The sequence below is a fragment of the Diadema antillarum genome, unplaced genomic scaffold (assembly GCF_040938485.1).
Source record: "Diadema antillarum isolate AM-2024a unplaced genomic scaffold, OU_Dant_1.0 seq00001947_RagTag, whole genome shotgun sequence".
Classification (NCBI taxonomy): Eukaryota; Metazoa; Echinodermata; class Echinoidea; order Diadematoida; family Diadematidae; genus Diadema; species Diadema antillarum.
This window is the reverse complement of record NW_027272607.1, coordinates 226,846-240,631: the sequence shown is the minus strand read 5'-3', so window position 1 is coordinate 240,631 and position 13,786 is coordinate 226,846. Positions and strand designations below refer to the sequence as shown.

At 36.5% G+C, this 13,786-nt stretch overlaps 1 protein-coding gene across 1 annotated transcript in view; it reads right to left on the bottom strand.

Moving 5' to 3' along the window:
• The window catches only part of LOC139713310 (aryl hydrocarbon receptor nuclear translocator homolog), a 36,785-nt gene that overhangs the window by 13,088 nt on the left and 9,911 nt on the right, over positions 1-13,786 (bottom strand). Inside the window, exons 3-6 of the mRNA XM_071625055.1 lie at positions 10,933-10,980; positions 4,660-4,698; positions 1,808-1,965; positions 740-819 (exon numbers count right to left, since the gene is read on the bottom strand). Of these exons, the coding sequence (XP_071481156.1) occupies positions 740-819; positions 1,808-1,965; positions 4,660-4,698; positions 10,933-10,980 (325 nt within the window). The remainder of the gene's footprint in view (positions 1-739; positions 820-1,807; positions 1,966-4,659; positions 4,699-10,932; positions 10,981-13,786) is intronic.

The window sequence follows — 13,786 nt, the reverse complement described above, 5'->3', positions numbered from 1 at the left end:
AGATGTGTGAACCGACAGTATGCATCAAACTTAAGTATGTGAAATGTAAGATGAATATGCAGAAGAAGAAGAGATTATTCTAGGGTAAAACGTGTACATCTCAGGAAGTCAAACATGTGTGAAAAGCAGCACAACATCATGGAAATTATTTCAAAATGCTTATTATCTTTTATTTGATAATTAATTTCTCGTAAATTAGAGACCCCACATATTGATTGTAGTTGGTAGCCCACAGTGGTCATAAATCCAAATTTTACATTTATAAAATGCAAAACCCTTCCAAAAAGTAATATCAGCGTGGCATACTGTATTTGTTACTTCATTTTACGGAATGTACGCTGTATATGAATTCTCCTGCATCTCCTCAAGTGTGTAGAAAATACTCTTGACAATCATCCTCATATATATCCTCACACATTAGTGATTGCAGTAAGCACAGCCAAAGTTGGTTTGCTATGGCCATGACCTAAACAGGCGCTATCACAATCTGCATGCTTGCAGATGGTTGCAATACTCTCATGAGCTGAAGAAAACCATCATTTTAGTTTGAAATGTAGCATCATGAAAGTATCAGTGATGGTTTTCAAGCTGGCAGAAAAAAGTCTGACAGGTGGAAAGGGTGAAATCTTGAGTTTACTCCATGCACTCATATTCATCCACCTACAATATTGCAGTATCAATAACATTCTCTTTTTTTCCCCTGGATGATTCGATAACATCTGAATGATGCTAGTCTAACCTCAAGGATTAAATGCTTCAGTTCCTGGTCAGTCAGGAAAGATGGTTTATAGGTCCCTTCCGTGGTGGTGTTTCCAGTGCCTGAAACATACATTGTAAAGGAACAATAAAATGCTTTTCTGTCAAAACAAAACATGAAAAATGAAGGATTCTACCTTACAAGGGTCATAACTCTATGTGTGCCATATTCGCATGCCCGACTCAGTCCATGGCTTGCCAACTTTGCATATTCTGCTCAAAATGCACAGCTATGCACAAACTGATCGATTGATCACACACTATGTCACATTACATATAGCTTGTAGTGCATGGTGACTGGAATAGCATCGTTCCCAAGAGATTTTGGGGGGTAAATTCTTATTTTCTGTCGAGGTTGTGTCTTAAAAAGAGTAATGTCTCCCAGACCTATGGGTAATCATGACTAAAGAATACAATTCTGCAGTCTCCTCTTAGGTTCTGAATACTGGCCATTTGCAAGAAAAATAGCCACAGCTTTAGTCGTAAGATTTAGGTCACAGCACTTCTAAAAAAAAAAAAAATTACTTGTCTTTGAAAAACAAACTGTCTTCCAAAAGTGCTCATGCATTGCAGTCATGGAATAATGAGGCACACAGGGGGATTTACACAGTGACACACAACTTTCTCTCAAAGCCCTTTTAACCCGTTGAGGACGGTTTGATTTTGCTACAACATGCATTTCCCATAGACGCTTGCCCAAGTATACTCTGGACTCGTCCTCAACGGGTTAATTTTCAGCCAAGTATTTTGAACACACTGGTGTCAAAACCTGCATATGAGAGCATTTCTATGGCAGTCGGAGTCCATTTTGAAAGTGATTGGACATCTTCTCAATATTTGTGGCAGTTCAGGGGGGCGTTTCATCAACGAGTTCGTCGGAGGTTTTCACCGACAAATTTGCTATCAGCCAATCAGACACAAGGATTTCAGTAGCTTTTAACAGTTGTCAGTGTAAATCACTGACAAAAAGTTTCATGAAACGGTCTTCAGATTCTTTTTTGTTTTTTGTTTTTTTTTGGGGGGGGGGGGGGAGGGGAGGGGTGGGAAGCACCTCGTAGTGACTTCATGTGGGAGACAGCCATGCGGAGGATGGTCAGCTTGTCGGGTTTCCGGGCGAGGGCACTGCAGGATGGCACCATGTCCGACAGCTCAGTGATGTACGCTGTCATCTTGTTTCTCCGTCGCCTCTCAATTTCACTGTGATTCTCCCTGGGAAACAACAACAACAACAACAAAAACAAAAGGAGACGAAACTACATTGGTAGATATTACCAAATTATACGGAAAATAAAGTTAAGGTCAATACTGCATATAATGTATAATTTGCTACACATCATATTTGCTTCAATAATTAGAATGATTTGATACCGTATCTGAAAGTTATTCAACATTTTCAGTTACACAAATGTTGTGCATTCAGGCATAAAAACTACATGTATATAACATACATGAATTGGTGAATGCGTCAGATTTTGATAAATACAATTGGTGCAGGTCAGTACAATACAAAATGAAACAAGGAAGGAATCAAAAGGATAGTACAAATCTTGCAATGTTCTTACACTGAGAATAAGAAATAATGTAAAAGGATCTAAACTGTCCAAAAGCAATTTTGAATATTCCCTTCAGATATATTACAAACTATTAAAAACTGTCAGTCACGAAACATGTGTACAATTTGTACATGTGTCTGTATTAAATATTATAGCAAATGTCTGATACAGTGCACAAGCAAAACATGAAACAATTGAAGATATTAATGACTCTCTGTATTGTAGATAATTTCATACTCTTGAAAATACTGATACAGGTTAATCATATGATAGCTAAAAAGATTTTTTTTAAAATCCAGCATGATGATAACACAGTGATAAGATTTTGCTTTTCTTGTTGGGGTATTTTTATTGTTATTTTTATTTTTGGCATAATATGTACATGCCCTTTGTCAATGATTTGAAAATAGATGATTGTAGATTGCTCATGTACATTATCTTAGCATTACTTTGGCACTTGTGTCATATACGTACAAGGTTAAGCTTATGATAACAAAACCATGTACAATTGTACATGTAGCTCCACATTTTTTTTTTTTAAAGCTACCATGTACTCTACATGTACAATCAAAGCTATTACAAATTTAATGTTGCATTCGGGTGAAAGACTTTGTCACTGCAGTGAACTACATGTGTAATACAATGTGCAAATTTGCCCAACAATTCCTTGAAAACAAAAAGCAGCATAGGAAAAATAAAATGCTGCAATTCCTATATTTTCTGGTTTCACACATATATTGCATGTCAGAGACTTGGACAAATTTGCAGGTTTTCACTGGGAAAATAACAAAAACATGACTGCTCGACTTTGGTTCAAAGGGCCAATACTACTGTACAAACAAGTGGTACTGCTGCACGTCTCTTGTTTAAACAAGTTGTCTGTGTTTGTATGTACTGAATGTATTGAATTTGGGAGCACATCGTAAATAATGTGCACGATGCCTGTACAAAGTATCTATCAGGCATACTTCTTCCCTTACCGGTAATCTTCCAGTGGAGGATTATAACACTGCAACCATCAACATAAACTGCACTATGGATTTATAATACAGGAGTGCATAGATTGGTGTGCTTATAGCTTGTTGCAATGAGTAACAAGGTGACATTGAAGAGGCATCATATGTAACATTAATTTGAGAGCCATGGGACAGAGAATCACGAACGCTGCCCACATTTTTACTGGTACAGACATCCGGAGTACATTGTAACATCACAAAAGAGATTGACTTTGAATGGATCTATCCTCCCATTGATAAAGCATCTCTTTTTTGCTTTGAGTGTGTCCAGCAAGCAACAAACAAAATTTATCCTGTGCTTCTTCACAACTGATCCTTTTTCAACCTATAGAGAGATGGTCATTTGGCATCAATTGCTGATTGCATTCAAAAGTCTGCTACAAGCAGGCAATGAGTGAATTATATCTTGCCATTTATTGTTCTACTGCCTTCTGTTCTGGGCCACAAGATGAAACCTGATTTTAATGGCATTCATTCTCATCCAATGTGAGAATTACATCACACCAGCTTGAAGCCTCTCTTACGAACGAATATTCTACATGCAAGTACATGTACATGTGTACTTCAATCACACAGATTTGTGTTTTTTTTTCTATTAACATTCAGTACAAGCCGCAACATCTATCCTCTAATAGCACGACATAAATGTACAGTGGATCTCCCCATTCAGTGAAACTTACTTTATACACTGTAAATCTTTAGGCAGATCCTCATAAAATCCACCAAGATTGTAAAGCGATAGCACATACTGTACACAAAGGAATGAGACTTGCTGCAATGTCTTCGCTATAAATACTTTCAACACACAGCAGTCAGAAAAAAAAAACCCCTGAACATACCATTTGTACACAACTCGAAATTCCCGACAACTTCTGCAGTCTATACTGCAGGATTTATGACATACATAAAAGTATCGCAGTCTCTGTTTGTAATGAAGGTGATAGCTCATAATTTTATGTACAAGTCATGCTGTGCATATGAGTTTTGTGATGTCATCATTAGTATTACACATTGTGGCTGCTTATCTTCTGATAGCTGTAATCTGCAGCTAATTTAGTTTCCCATAGATGTTTTTCAACCAATCACACAGTTTCGCTCGTCAGAGGAATTATGGAAAAAAATTGAAGCACCTTCCTTTGTCTTCTGATTGGATAATACTCTAATGGGAGGATTCTTGCTTTTGCTTGCACTGCCTATAAAATAAAATAATAAAAATGATAATAAAAACAGAAGTAGGAGATAGTCAAAATTTGAGAGAGCCTCATTAGTGTCTTCACTCATCATATAGGCCAGGTATGTTGGCCTGTGAGAGTCTCAGGGTTAATTTTTCTTACCTGGCAAATCTCTCCTTGTCAGGCTTGTCTTCGTCCGTCCTACAGTACCAAAAAAAGGAAGAATAAAGAAATCCGGGGTTGGACAGATATTCTGTTGCTTTCTCAGATTTGTCACTTCTGCTACTTTCTGTACGACTTTGATTCTAGTTGGTGATTTCAAGGGTATTCCATCCCCTTGCCCCCTCCCCCCCCCAAAAAAAAAAGAAGAAAAACATCACGAAATAAAGCAAAACAAAAATGCTCCAGATCCTAAATCCAGCAAAGATGTGCATCTTAACATATTTCATACCACCGGATAATAAAATCTATGTGAAGATCTTTATTTGTAGAGCTGAACTGTGCCATTTTTACGGTGGGCTCTTAGTGCGGAAATGCAGTGTACAGTGTGTCAAGGCACAGCAATCCATGACACACTTTTTCCCCCCTCAGAGTGGTGCATGATTGAATTGTGCAGAAAAATTGGGTCATAACTGTGACCTGTACACACACACACACACACACACACACCAGACAAAGTCCCCATGTGCAGTCTTCCACTCTCTTGGTATTTCATTTTCTCAAGATGCTCTTAGTGAATCTTGAGTGCAGAGCCTGTGTGATGATGTGTCAGTTGGCATGGAAACTACGATGCACCTCCTCCAGCACTAGTACATGTTCTGTGGTCTTGTATTTATATTGATAACATGCTAATGACTATTGTACAATGTACCTCAACACTGCACACTACAGTGAAACATATTTTACAGACCTGTACCGAAAGGGACAATGCAGAAACTCACTACATGTACAATCAAAGACCTGTGTGAGTACCAATTCACAAAAATTTGATGTAAAGTGCTGGTTTTGTCCGTATTTTTGATGGAAACAGTCACTTTGGGCAAAGATGTGATGATCTGACTGCTATTCGTAATCTACATTCCCTTCACACAGCATATTACACTACTTGTATGAAGCTACAAGCCATATATCTAATATTCTTGTTTTTATCTCTAAGATTTATAATGTTTTGGTACAATGTATATGGTAGTGTTGTCTGGAGCAAATTATTTGTATAGGGCCCCATTTTTTTTCTCTCTCTCTTCTTTCTTCCTTTAAAACAACAACAACAACTACAAGCCATCACACTATTCACACACATCTTGTAAGTTCCTTTACTCAATTAATTCATATCTTTGAAGACTTACCTTTCTTCTAAAATCAATAAAGTTTTGTAAATCACAAAGAGAGCCTTCTACATAGATTATTAAATGCCAATGCAAATATTATCAATAATTACAGTGTACAGCTGTATTTCCTAACAGTTTGAAGGGTGTCCATGCAGGTGTTCACCACATTGGGCAAGGAAATGCCCTACTGTACATGCATTCAACTTGATTTACAGTGAATTTGGTTGCTCATGGCAAGCATGGTATACTGTAGGTTTACAGCAAATGGGTTGTTTATATTTCATCTTCAACTTTCAAAGGAAAGAATTAATTACACGGGGAACCGGTCAACATCAACCTATTGGAACGCGATGGGGCTCCACACAAAGTCTGAGGAAATTTCAGAATATCTCAAGGAATACATGTGGGTTTACAAAAGTGTATACTCTCCAGAAGCGACCAACACACCAATTACACGTAAGGTTTGCGAGAAAGTGGACAAATGAAGTCGGACAGATTATGCCAGTATATGATTCATAATACAATCCTGTGGATGGGTGAAAGTAACTTTTCTTTTCCATAATCAAGTGACCATGATATCTCTCGAGTAGAATGGCAACTTTGTTTTGAGTGTCTACAAATGTTTATTGCTTCAAGGCTTCTATTGTCATATCGTCATTGGGGTGACAAGATCTTGTGTGTCACATTTTTGTAAAAAATCACTTTTTTTATTGTCAAATAATCAGTTCAGTTTACATTGGGTGATGTCCAGTCTAATTCCTAGCTGTCTTACGCCCAAAACATAGCCACTGCAGTACATGTCAAAGAAAAGGTGATCCTATTTGTTAAAGTGCTTTGGCTGCATTGTTTTATTGTTTTATTGTTTGTTTGTTTTTTGTTTTTGTCTTTTGCTCTCCTGAACATTTGACATTTTTTTAGTTATGAGGTTTTGTCACTCCAACAGGGATATGGTTCTTTATAGTAGTTTTACTACTAAAACTTTGTTTTTGCACTTTTGACAATCCAATGAGTAAATCTGTTCCAATGAGAAGCATAGTTTTAGCAATGAATTCAAAATATTCTGCTACTGTATACGCTATAATTTTCGCGTACATAAATTTTCGCGAATTGCCGCTGTCACACATTTTCGCGAGTGGTTAAATTCGCGTCTGGGGGACTAGAGAAAATATGAAGTGGCAAAGAAAGTGTGAATTTTCAACTTACTAGCAAATAAGAATGATAAGTACTAGTTATACACTGCATGAAAAAAAACTTACCAAACTCTGCGAACTAGTATAAAGTTAGAATTCAACATTTTTGAAGTGGTTAAGTCCATTGCGCTAGATTTCTGACGAGTGGTCCCCTTGCGATAATGGATTGGCTCTCTACAGTATTCGTAAGTAGACGTGGACGTGCTATATGTACGTAAACAAGCTTAGCCAGTATGATCTGTTCGGTAAGCCATGACATGGTATACTAGTACTGAAATGTTCGTATCATCTAGGCAAGGGATTCATTTTGGAAGGTAATATTCATTTTGGAAGGTCCTCATAGGACTAATGTAATCAATCTTGCTGAAGATGTACAGTACCACAGGCGATGTAGCAAGGTTATGAAATGATGACCTTTTCTTTTTGCCAGAAGTGCTGCAATCTTTAACCTTGAACTTTTGCCAAACATTGTCATTGAATGTACTGTAAATACTGTAATTGTGCATTAATTTTTCTACCTTTTCTGGTCTATGAAACTCTGATGCCACTGAAAAGTCCTGGCTTGAGTTACAGCTGACAAATAGCATTTTAGCCAAAGTCCGAGGACCTTTGACTTTTGACCACCAAACCAAACCAAACCAAACCAAACCAAACCAAACAAAACAAAACAAAACAAAACAAAACAAAACCAAACCAAACCAAACCAACACAACACAAAACAAAACCAGTGCATATACAGCTACATAATAATACATAGCATATTATAGTGTAAGTGTAACTGGGCTAGGTGCCATGAAATCCATACTTCTGCCGCAAATGTAAATTGTGACACAATGAAATTTAAGATGGATGGACAGACAGAGGGACAGACAACCTGAAACACAATGCATCCAGCTCCCATCCAGGGTGGAAACATAATAATATTGAAATGCTTCTTTGGTCTACATGTACCACGCAAGGTGGCTCTCTGATTGTCCCATCACAATGAAGTGGATATGATCTCGTCTCATAATTGGATTAAAACACCTGTCATGTGTCATGACATGATGATGACTGAATCACGACATACATATCATATACATGACATAAAATGCAAAATGTCCCGACAGATCCGAGCACTATGAAGGTCAAACACAATCACAAACATAACCTCTAATGATTCACCAATGCAAGCACTAGGTTACAACTGAAATATAATGATGTAATGATATAACATAATGACGAAGTCAGAAATGCTAAAGATAAAGTTTCAGAAACCTTTGAAAAAAAAAACTTTGACTTATTCACGATACATGTAAATTTCAAAATAGCAACATTTTGAAAATTTGCTAAAAGGAAATTCTGACAAGAAAATCATTTTCAACTAACCTATGGAAGGTGAATCTTTAACAATAGCTTGCATTGTTTTTGTTTTGAAAAAAAAAATCTGATATATTTTATTGAACACCAAAAACAATGTCTCATTTGCAGTATTTGTACATGATTTTCTTCTCAGTCTTACTGGTAGAATGACCAACATACTGGGAATTCAAGTCATGCACATCACAGAGCTGAATTTTCAAAGTTCAGATTGAACATTTTCTTCAGTGTCATTATTTGGCCTAAAGGGTAGTATGTTCTGTATGAAGAAGCATTTTTAGATGTAGACTGTACATGCAGTTATTCTTTTTTTTCCAATAAAAGATGAATTTAGATACTTTCTTACAGTACCTAAATCCTAACCACATATTGGGCAATTCTATTTCATCTCTTCTTTTAGATCAGCTATTGTATGCAGGGAACAAGCAATACAAATTATGCACTCAATGTATAATGCTGCTCACATGGACACCAGTCTGTGGGACTACAATGTACACTGTATGTGATTGAGATTGAAAACCTTTGCCTACAAAAAATGGTCTACTCGGTCACTGGAATCTTAATCTTCGAGTGATTTTTGTCAAACCATGAATACAAATGAACATGAAAACTGCATTCACTGTCTGTCTATCAACATCATATGAAAAATGAAACAGAAATAGGAAATTGAGGACTTTACTCTGGTGATTTCCCAAATTGTGCTGGAGTTGTGACTGAGTTTTCTATCAGTCTGTACAAATTTGATCAACCACTGAATCATTGACAATTGTGAACTCCACATGGAGATTGCGTCATGTTGTTCAAGTGTTTTCATTTGGTTTGCACTCAATGTACTGTATGCATGATGGCTTTGGCAATATCCCACAAATGAGCTTTGTTCATACTGCAATGTACACGAGCAATACACAACATTAAATCCCCCAGAGAGAACATACTTGTAGCTCATGAGCTAACCACAAATTCTTGTCTCTTTATAACTTTGTATTTTGCACATGCTGTGTGTCATAATAAAGCAAATGTGAGAAAATTTACTAGGACACTTGCCCCAAAGAAAATGGGCAGCAGAAGCAAACATGGCGACATACACATACATATAGATGTATGTATTAGTCAAATTCTGGCAGGTTGCATTTAGTCTTGTCCCATGTTTTTCTTGTTCCATCTGGCATGAGATGAAACAGGTTGAATCCATCAATGGTCATAAGACACACTTCTTTGGTTCGATGTTGTATCTTTTTTTATCATAATTTGAATTATTTATTGCCAGTATTTTGCAAAGTAAAATAAACAATCTTCTTCTTTATTTGAGCCTAATTTTGGTCATATATCATTATTTATTTGGTGGTAAAATTGCTAAAAGCCTTGCCACTGCTAAATTAAGATCTGATCCTCAAAGTTGCAATATCTCTTTCGTGTGTAGAAGGTCAGTCTTGTATTTTTTTACTGATTTTGTGCAAATGTGATGAATCAGTTTCATTTATGTTTTTCTTCTATTAAAGTAAGATACAAATACATGTACATGTTTTGTATATGCAGAGAAATCGGAAGTGTCAATTTAATATTCTAAACAAGATGATGAGTTCTGCAGCATAATACAATAGATATTATTTTCAGGCTGAAATAATAACTTTTTTTCATGTTTTGTACATCTCAATAATTCAGACCAAAAATGTACACGTAACCACCAACTAAAGTGCATTTTCTTTCCATGTTCAGGTGGGTTTCAATGAATAAAGCAAGATCAAGTGAACAGAATGACAGTGAAGGTTTCATCAGAAAAATAGAAAAATTGTGGATATTTTTTTAGTACCATAATTTCAGAGGCGTACAGTTTGTAAAGTCACAACACACACTCAAACTACAGCCTGTAGCAGACATGACGATGTAAACACCTTTAATACAAGTCTCCCTTTGAACTGTCCACACACATTCACAGCATTTTTTTTTTTTCGTAGACAATCGATGAATCTACATGGTGTAATGTCCAAGTATCACTTGCATCACATCATTGTGGCCCTTAACAGCTGAGCAAACATGAGTTTTTGGTGTTTTTTTTACAGACGTTGCAGATGTTAAATCTTCTACCATGAAGTTACAAACATAGTTTCAGTTGTATTTTTGTGCACAAACCAAGGGTCAGTTGTGATTTGATGAAACCATATCCTCTTTCAATTTGCATGTATTTGTTGAAAAAGTGTGAAACTTTGAATTCCATAACTTTCCTTTTTCCGATTCGATGTAACTATAATTCTATACTTCTGTTCATGTTGAATAGAGTGTGGAATTGTATTTCAATTGTATATAGCCCAAAGGCAATACAATGGGGCCCTCGTTCTCCACGGAGATAATACAATATCTAAGGACATGGTTTTTTTTTTATTTCACAGTGCTGAACTAAGAGCTCAACAGAACCAAAAAGATATGAATGTCATCTTGACAGCAACTACATTGTAACTGCCAGCTTTGACGAAATTGTTAGAAATAGGTGTGGTTGATGTTAACCATTGGATACACCCACTGAGTGACCCAACCAAGAAAGGCTTCACGTGTCCACTCACCTAGACAACTTGGAAGAAGAGGCATCATCATCATCGCCATCATCAAATCTGAAAGGAAAACAAAAATTGAAATGAATACCACCACACATGCTCACACCACGAAAAAATATCCTGATGCCTTTTAATTCAAGTTCTTGTACTTTCAGATGAAACCTCTAGCTAACTGTAGAGTCCCAACTACACGTATTCAGAGAGTGGACATAAAATTTTTTGATGCACAGTACACTGTAAATTGTTCGCAGAAATGTTTGAACTCACAATTAAAAACAGATCAAGGAGTAGGTGTAGAAGATTATTCCATTCCATTATGAATATCTCAATTGATCCTCTGGAATCCACTTTCTCCTGACCCCTCAGGTGTACAGTGGACTCCCATTATAATGACGTCCTCGGGACCAGCAGTTTTCTTTCGTTACATTGAAATTTTGTTAACAGGAGAAATAAACAATAAAAATACATAGAGTGGATAATGTGGCAACCTGAATTTTTACTTAGTTGTAAGCAGAATTTCGTTTAACCGTGTTCGTTATAACGGGAGTGCACTGTATTCCATTTTTATTCTAAACACATGCCCCATAGAAATTGTCTATTTTTGCTCTCAAATAGACCCATAAGAAATGTGAAAAACAATGCTGTGATCACCCAATTTCAGTTGGGTAATGATAAATGTGTGAAATATTACATGTACAAGTAGCCAAAAAGGTACACCGACAGTACTGCAATCTTAGACGATACATGTCATCGTGGTTGTTCAGTTGTAATGTTGTATGATCCATTACATATTGGGCTGAAGCAGCATCCATCGATCTTCTGTGCATGAGTTAATCACATGCAGCTTTTATACTTCTCAATGGTGTTGGTGTAGTTAAACATGCATGATAATGATAAGGCACAAATACATGTACATATGTATAGAAACAAAACTCTAATACACATGTATGAAAATATTGAGGGAAAATGCTTGAAAAAGCAAAAGTTTTATAAATTACAAAAAGTTCCCCAAGTTTAAAACAGGACATTGCAACACTATCAAACTCCATACGATTTTTACCCTCCCCCCCCAAAAAAAAAAAAAAAAAAATCTCAATTTTCAACAAAATGGCCTTATCAAGTTTTCTTGGCTTTTACATAGGCCTATGTGATTAACAATTGTATGACTCTATCAAGGTGATATGATGATGGGTCAATTATCACTCAAAATCTAAGAGCTTGATGATGCAGATACAATTGTACAATGTACATTTGTACCAACACTCCCCATGTTCTGGGCTAACTGCTATTAAAAACAACCCAACTACATACATGTACTGTGTTTCATTATTTTCATTACGGATGGGTAAAACTGGTCTTCAGACCAGTGCTCACAATCTCAGCAATGACTGCTCACACTATAGACTAGACACAACATTATGTACACGTGTATCAACAGCAATATCAGTAGTATCAGGTATAAAACAGAAACAAGTTTGTCCAAAAAGCTTTCACTGATCTGCTAGGGAATATGTTTCATTCGACTCAAAGGTACAGTTCACCTTTGGGAGCAGTGATTTAAAAAATTTTCAAGTTATCACATTTGATGCATATGTACAGTGTATAGGTCAGTTGTATTACAAAACATCCTATCATATAAAAATTTTGCAATAAAACCTAAAATATAGGGAGATACACTGTGTTTCTCATCAACCATAACTGAAGACGGTTTAATCTAGAAACAATTTTATTATTATTGTTCACATTTTACTTAACATTGATTATCCTGATTTTTTTTTTTACAATTACGGTTTCTTCTATGTCTAACTAACATCTTAGAACTATTTTGAAGCACTACAGCTGGGTTTTGTGTTTCATCTGCAAATGGTAAATAATGCCGAAAATGTGGAATACATCCAAGCAACTACATTGTACACAGCGTCATCGGAAAAAGACACTCAGCAGATCACACATCATATGACATATTGTCAATTTATTCTCGCTTGAAATCATGCAATAGGGAGAGCGGCCCTTTAATTGTCCATCTCTATTCATGTCAGGAGTGGCAGGAGGGCTCTGTAGGCACAGGTCTGAGATCATCAGTACGTGCCTGAGCATACAAGGAGCACGTTCGGCCTTTGTTTGCCCCTGGCTTTTTTTCTCAAGCTTCAATTTAGCACCCTTCCCCTCAATAGTGGCTTTTCTGCACACATGTGGCATATGTGTATATGTGTGTGTGTGTGTGTGTGTGTGTGTGTGTGTGTGTGTGTGTGTGTGTATATACTTGTATGTGTGTGTATTCATAGAGTGAATGGAGTAAAAATGAAATAGAGGGGATATACATACAGTACAAAGAAGGTGTCGGGGATACTTCACATCAGTTTCAACTCTCACAATCATACACAACTACCTGGACAATGGAAAATCAATTTCATCTTAAATAGAGAGGGCTTTCTTCCACATAATAATACATTTACATTGTACTGTCATTGATTATTGATTTGTGTCTCTCACTCTACAATTACAAATTTATGTAATCTTCGCTGCATGTTTTCACGCATGGACATCCAAGATACATGCAGAGCTCACTATTATACCAGTACAACTACAGATTGTACAAGGGGCGACATTTTCGTGTGTTGTTAAATTAGTGGTCCAACAGTGATTCGCAAAATTCGCGAAAATAAAAGCTATACAGTACATATTATACAAATTGTAACTACAGCTGTACTAGCAATAGCCCTGGTGGCAACTGCAGCTGCACACTTTATGTGTGTCTTCTTCTTCTTCTTCTGATTAAGTCTGCCTCCTTCAATAGGCTGAAGATTCTTGCAGACTGTGTTATTAACATTATAATACAGTTTTTACAGAAAGCACATAACAA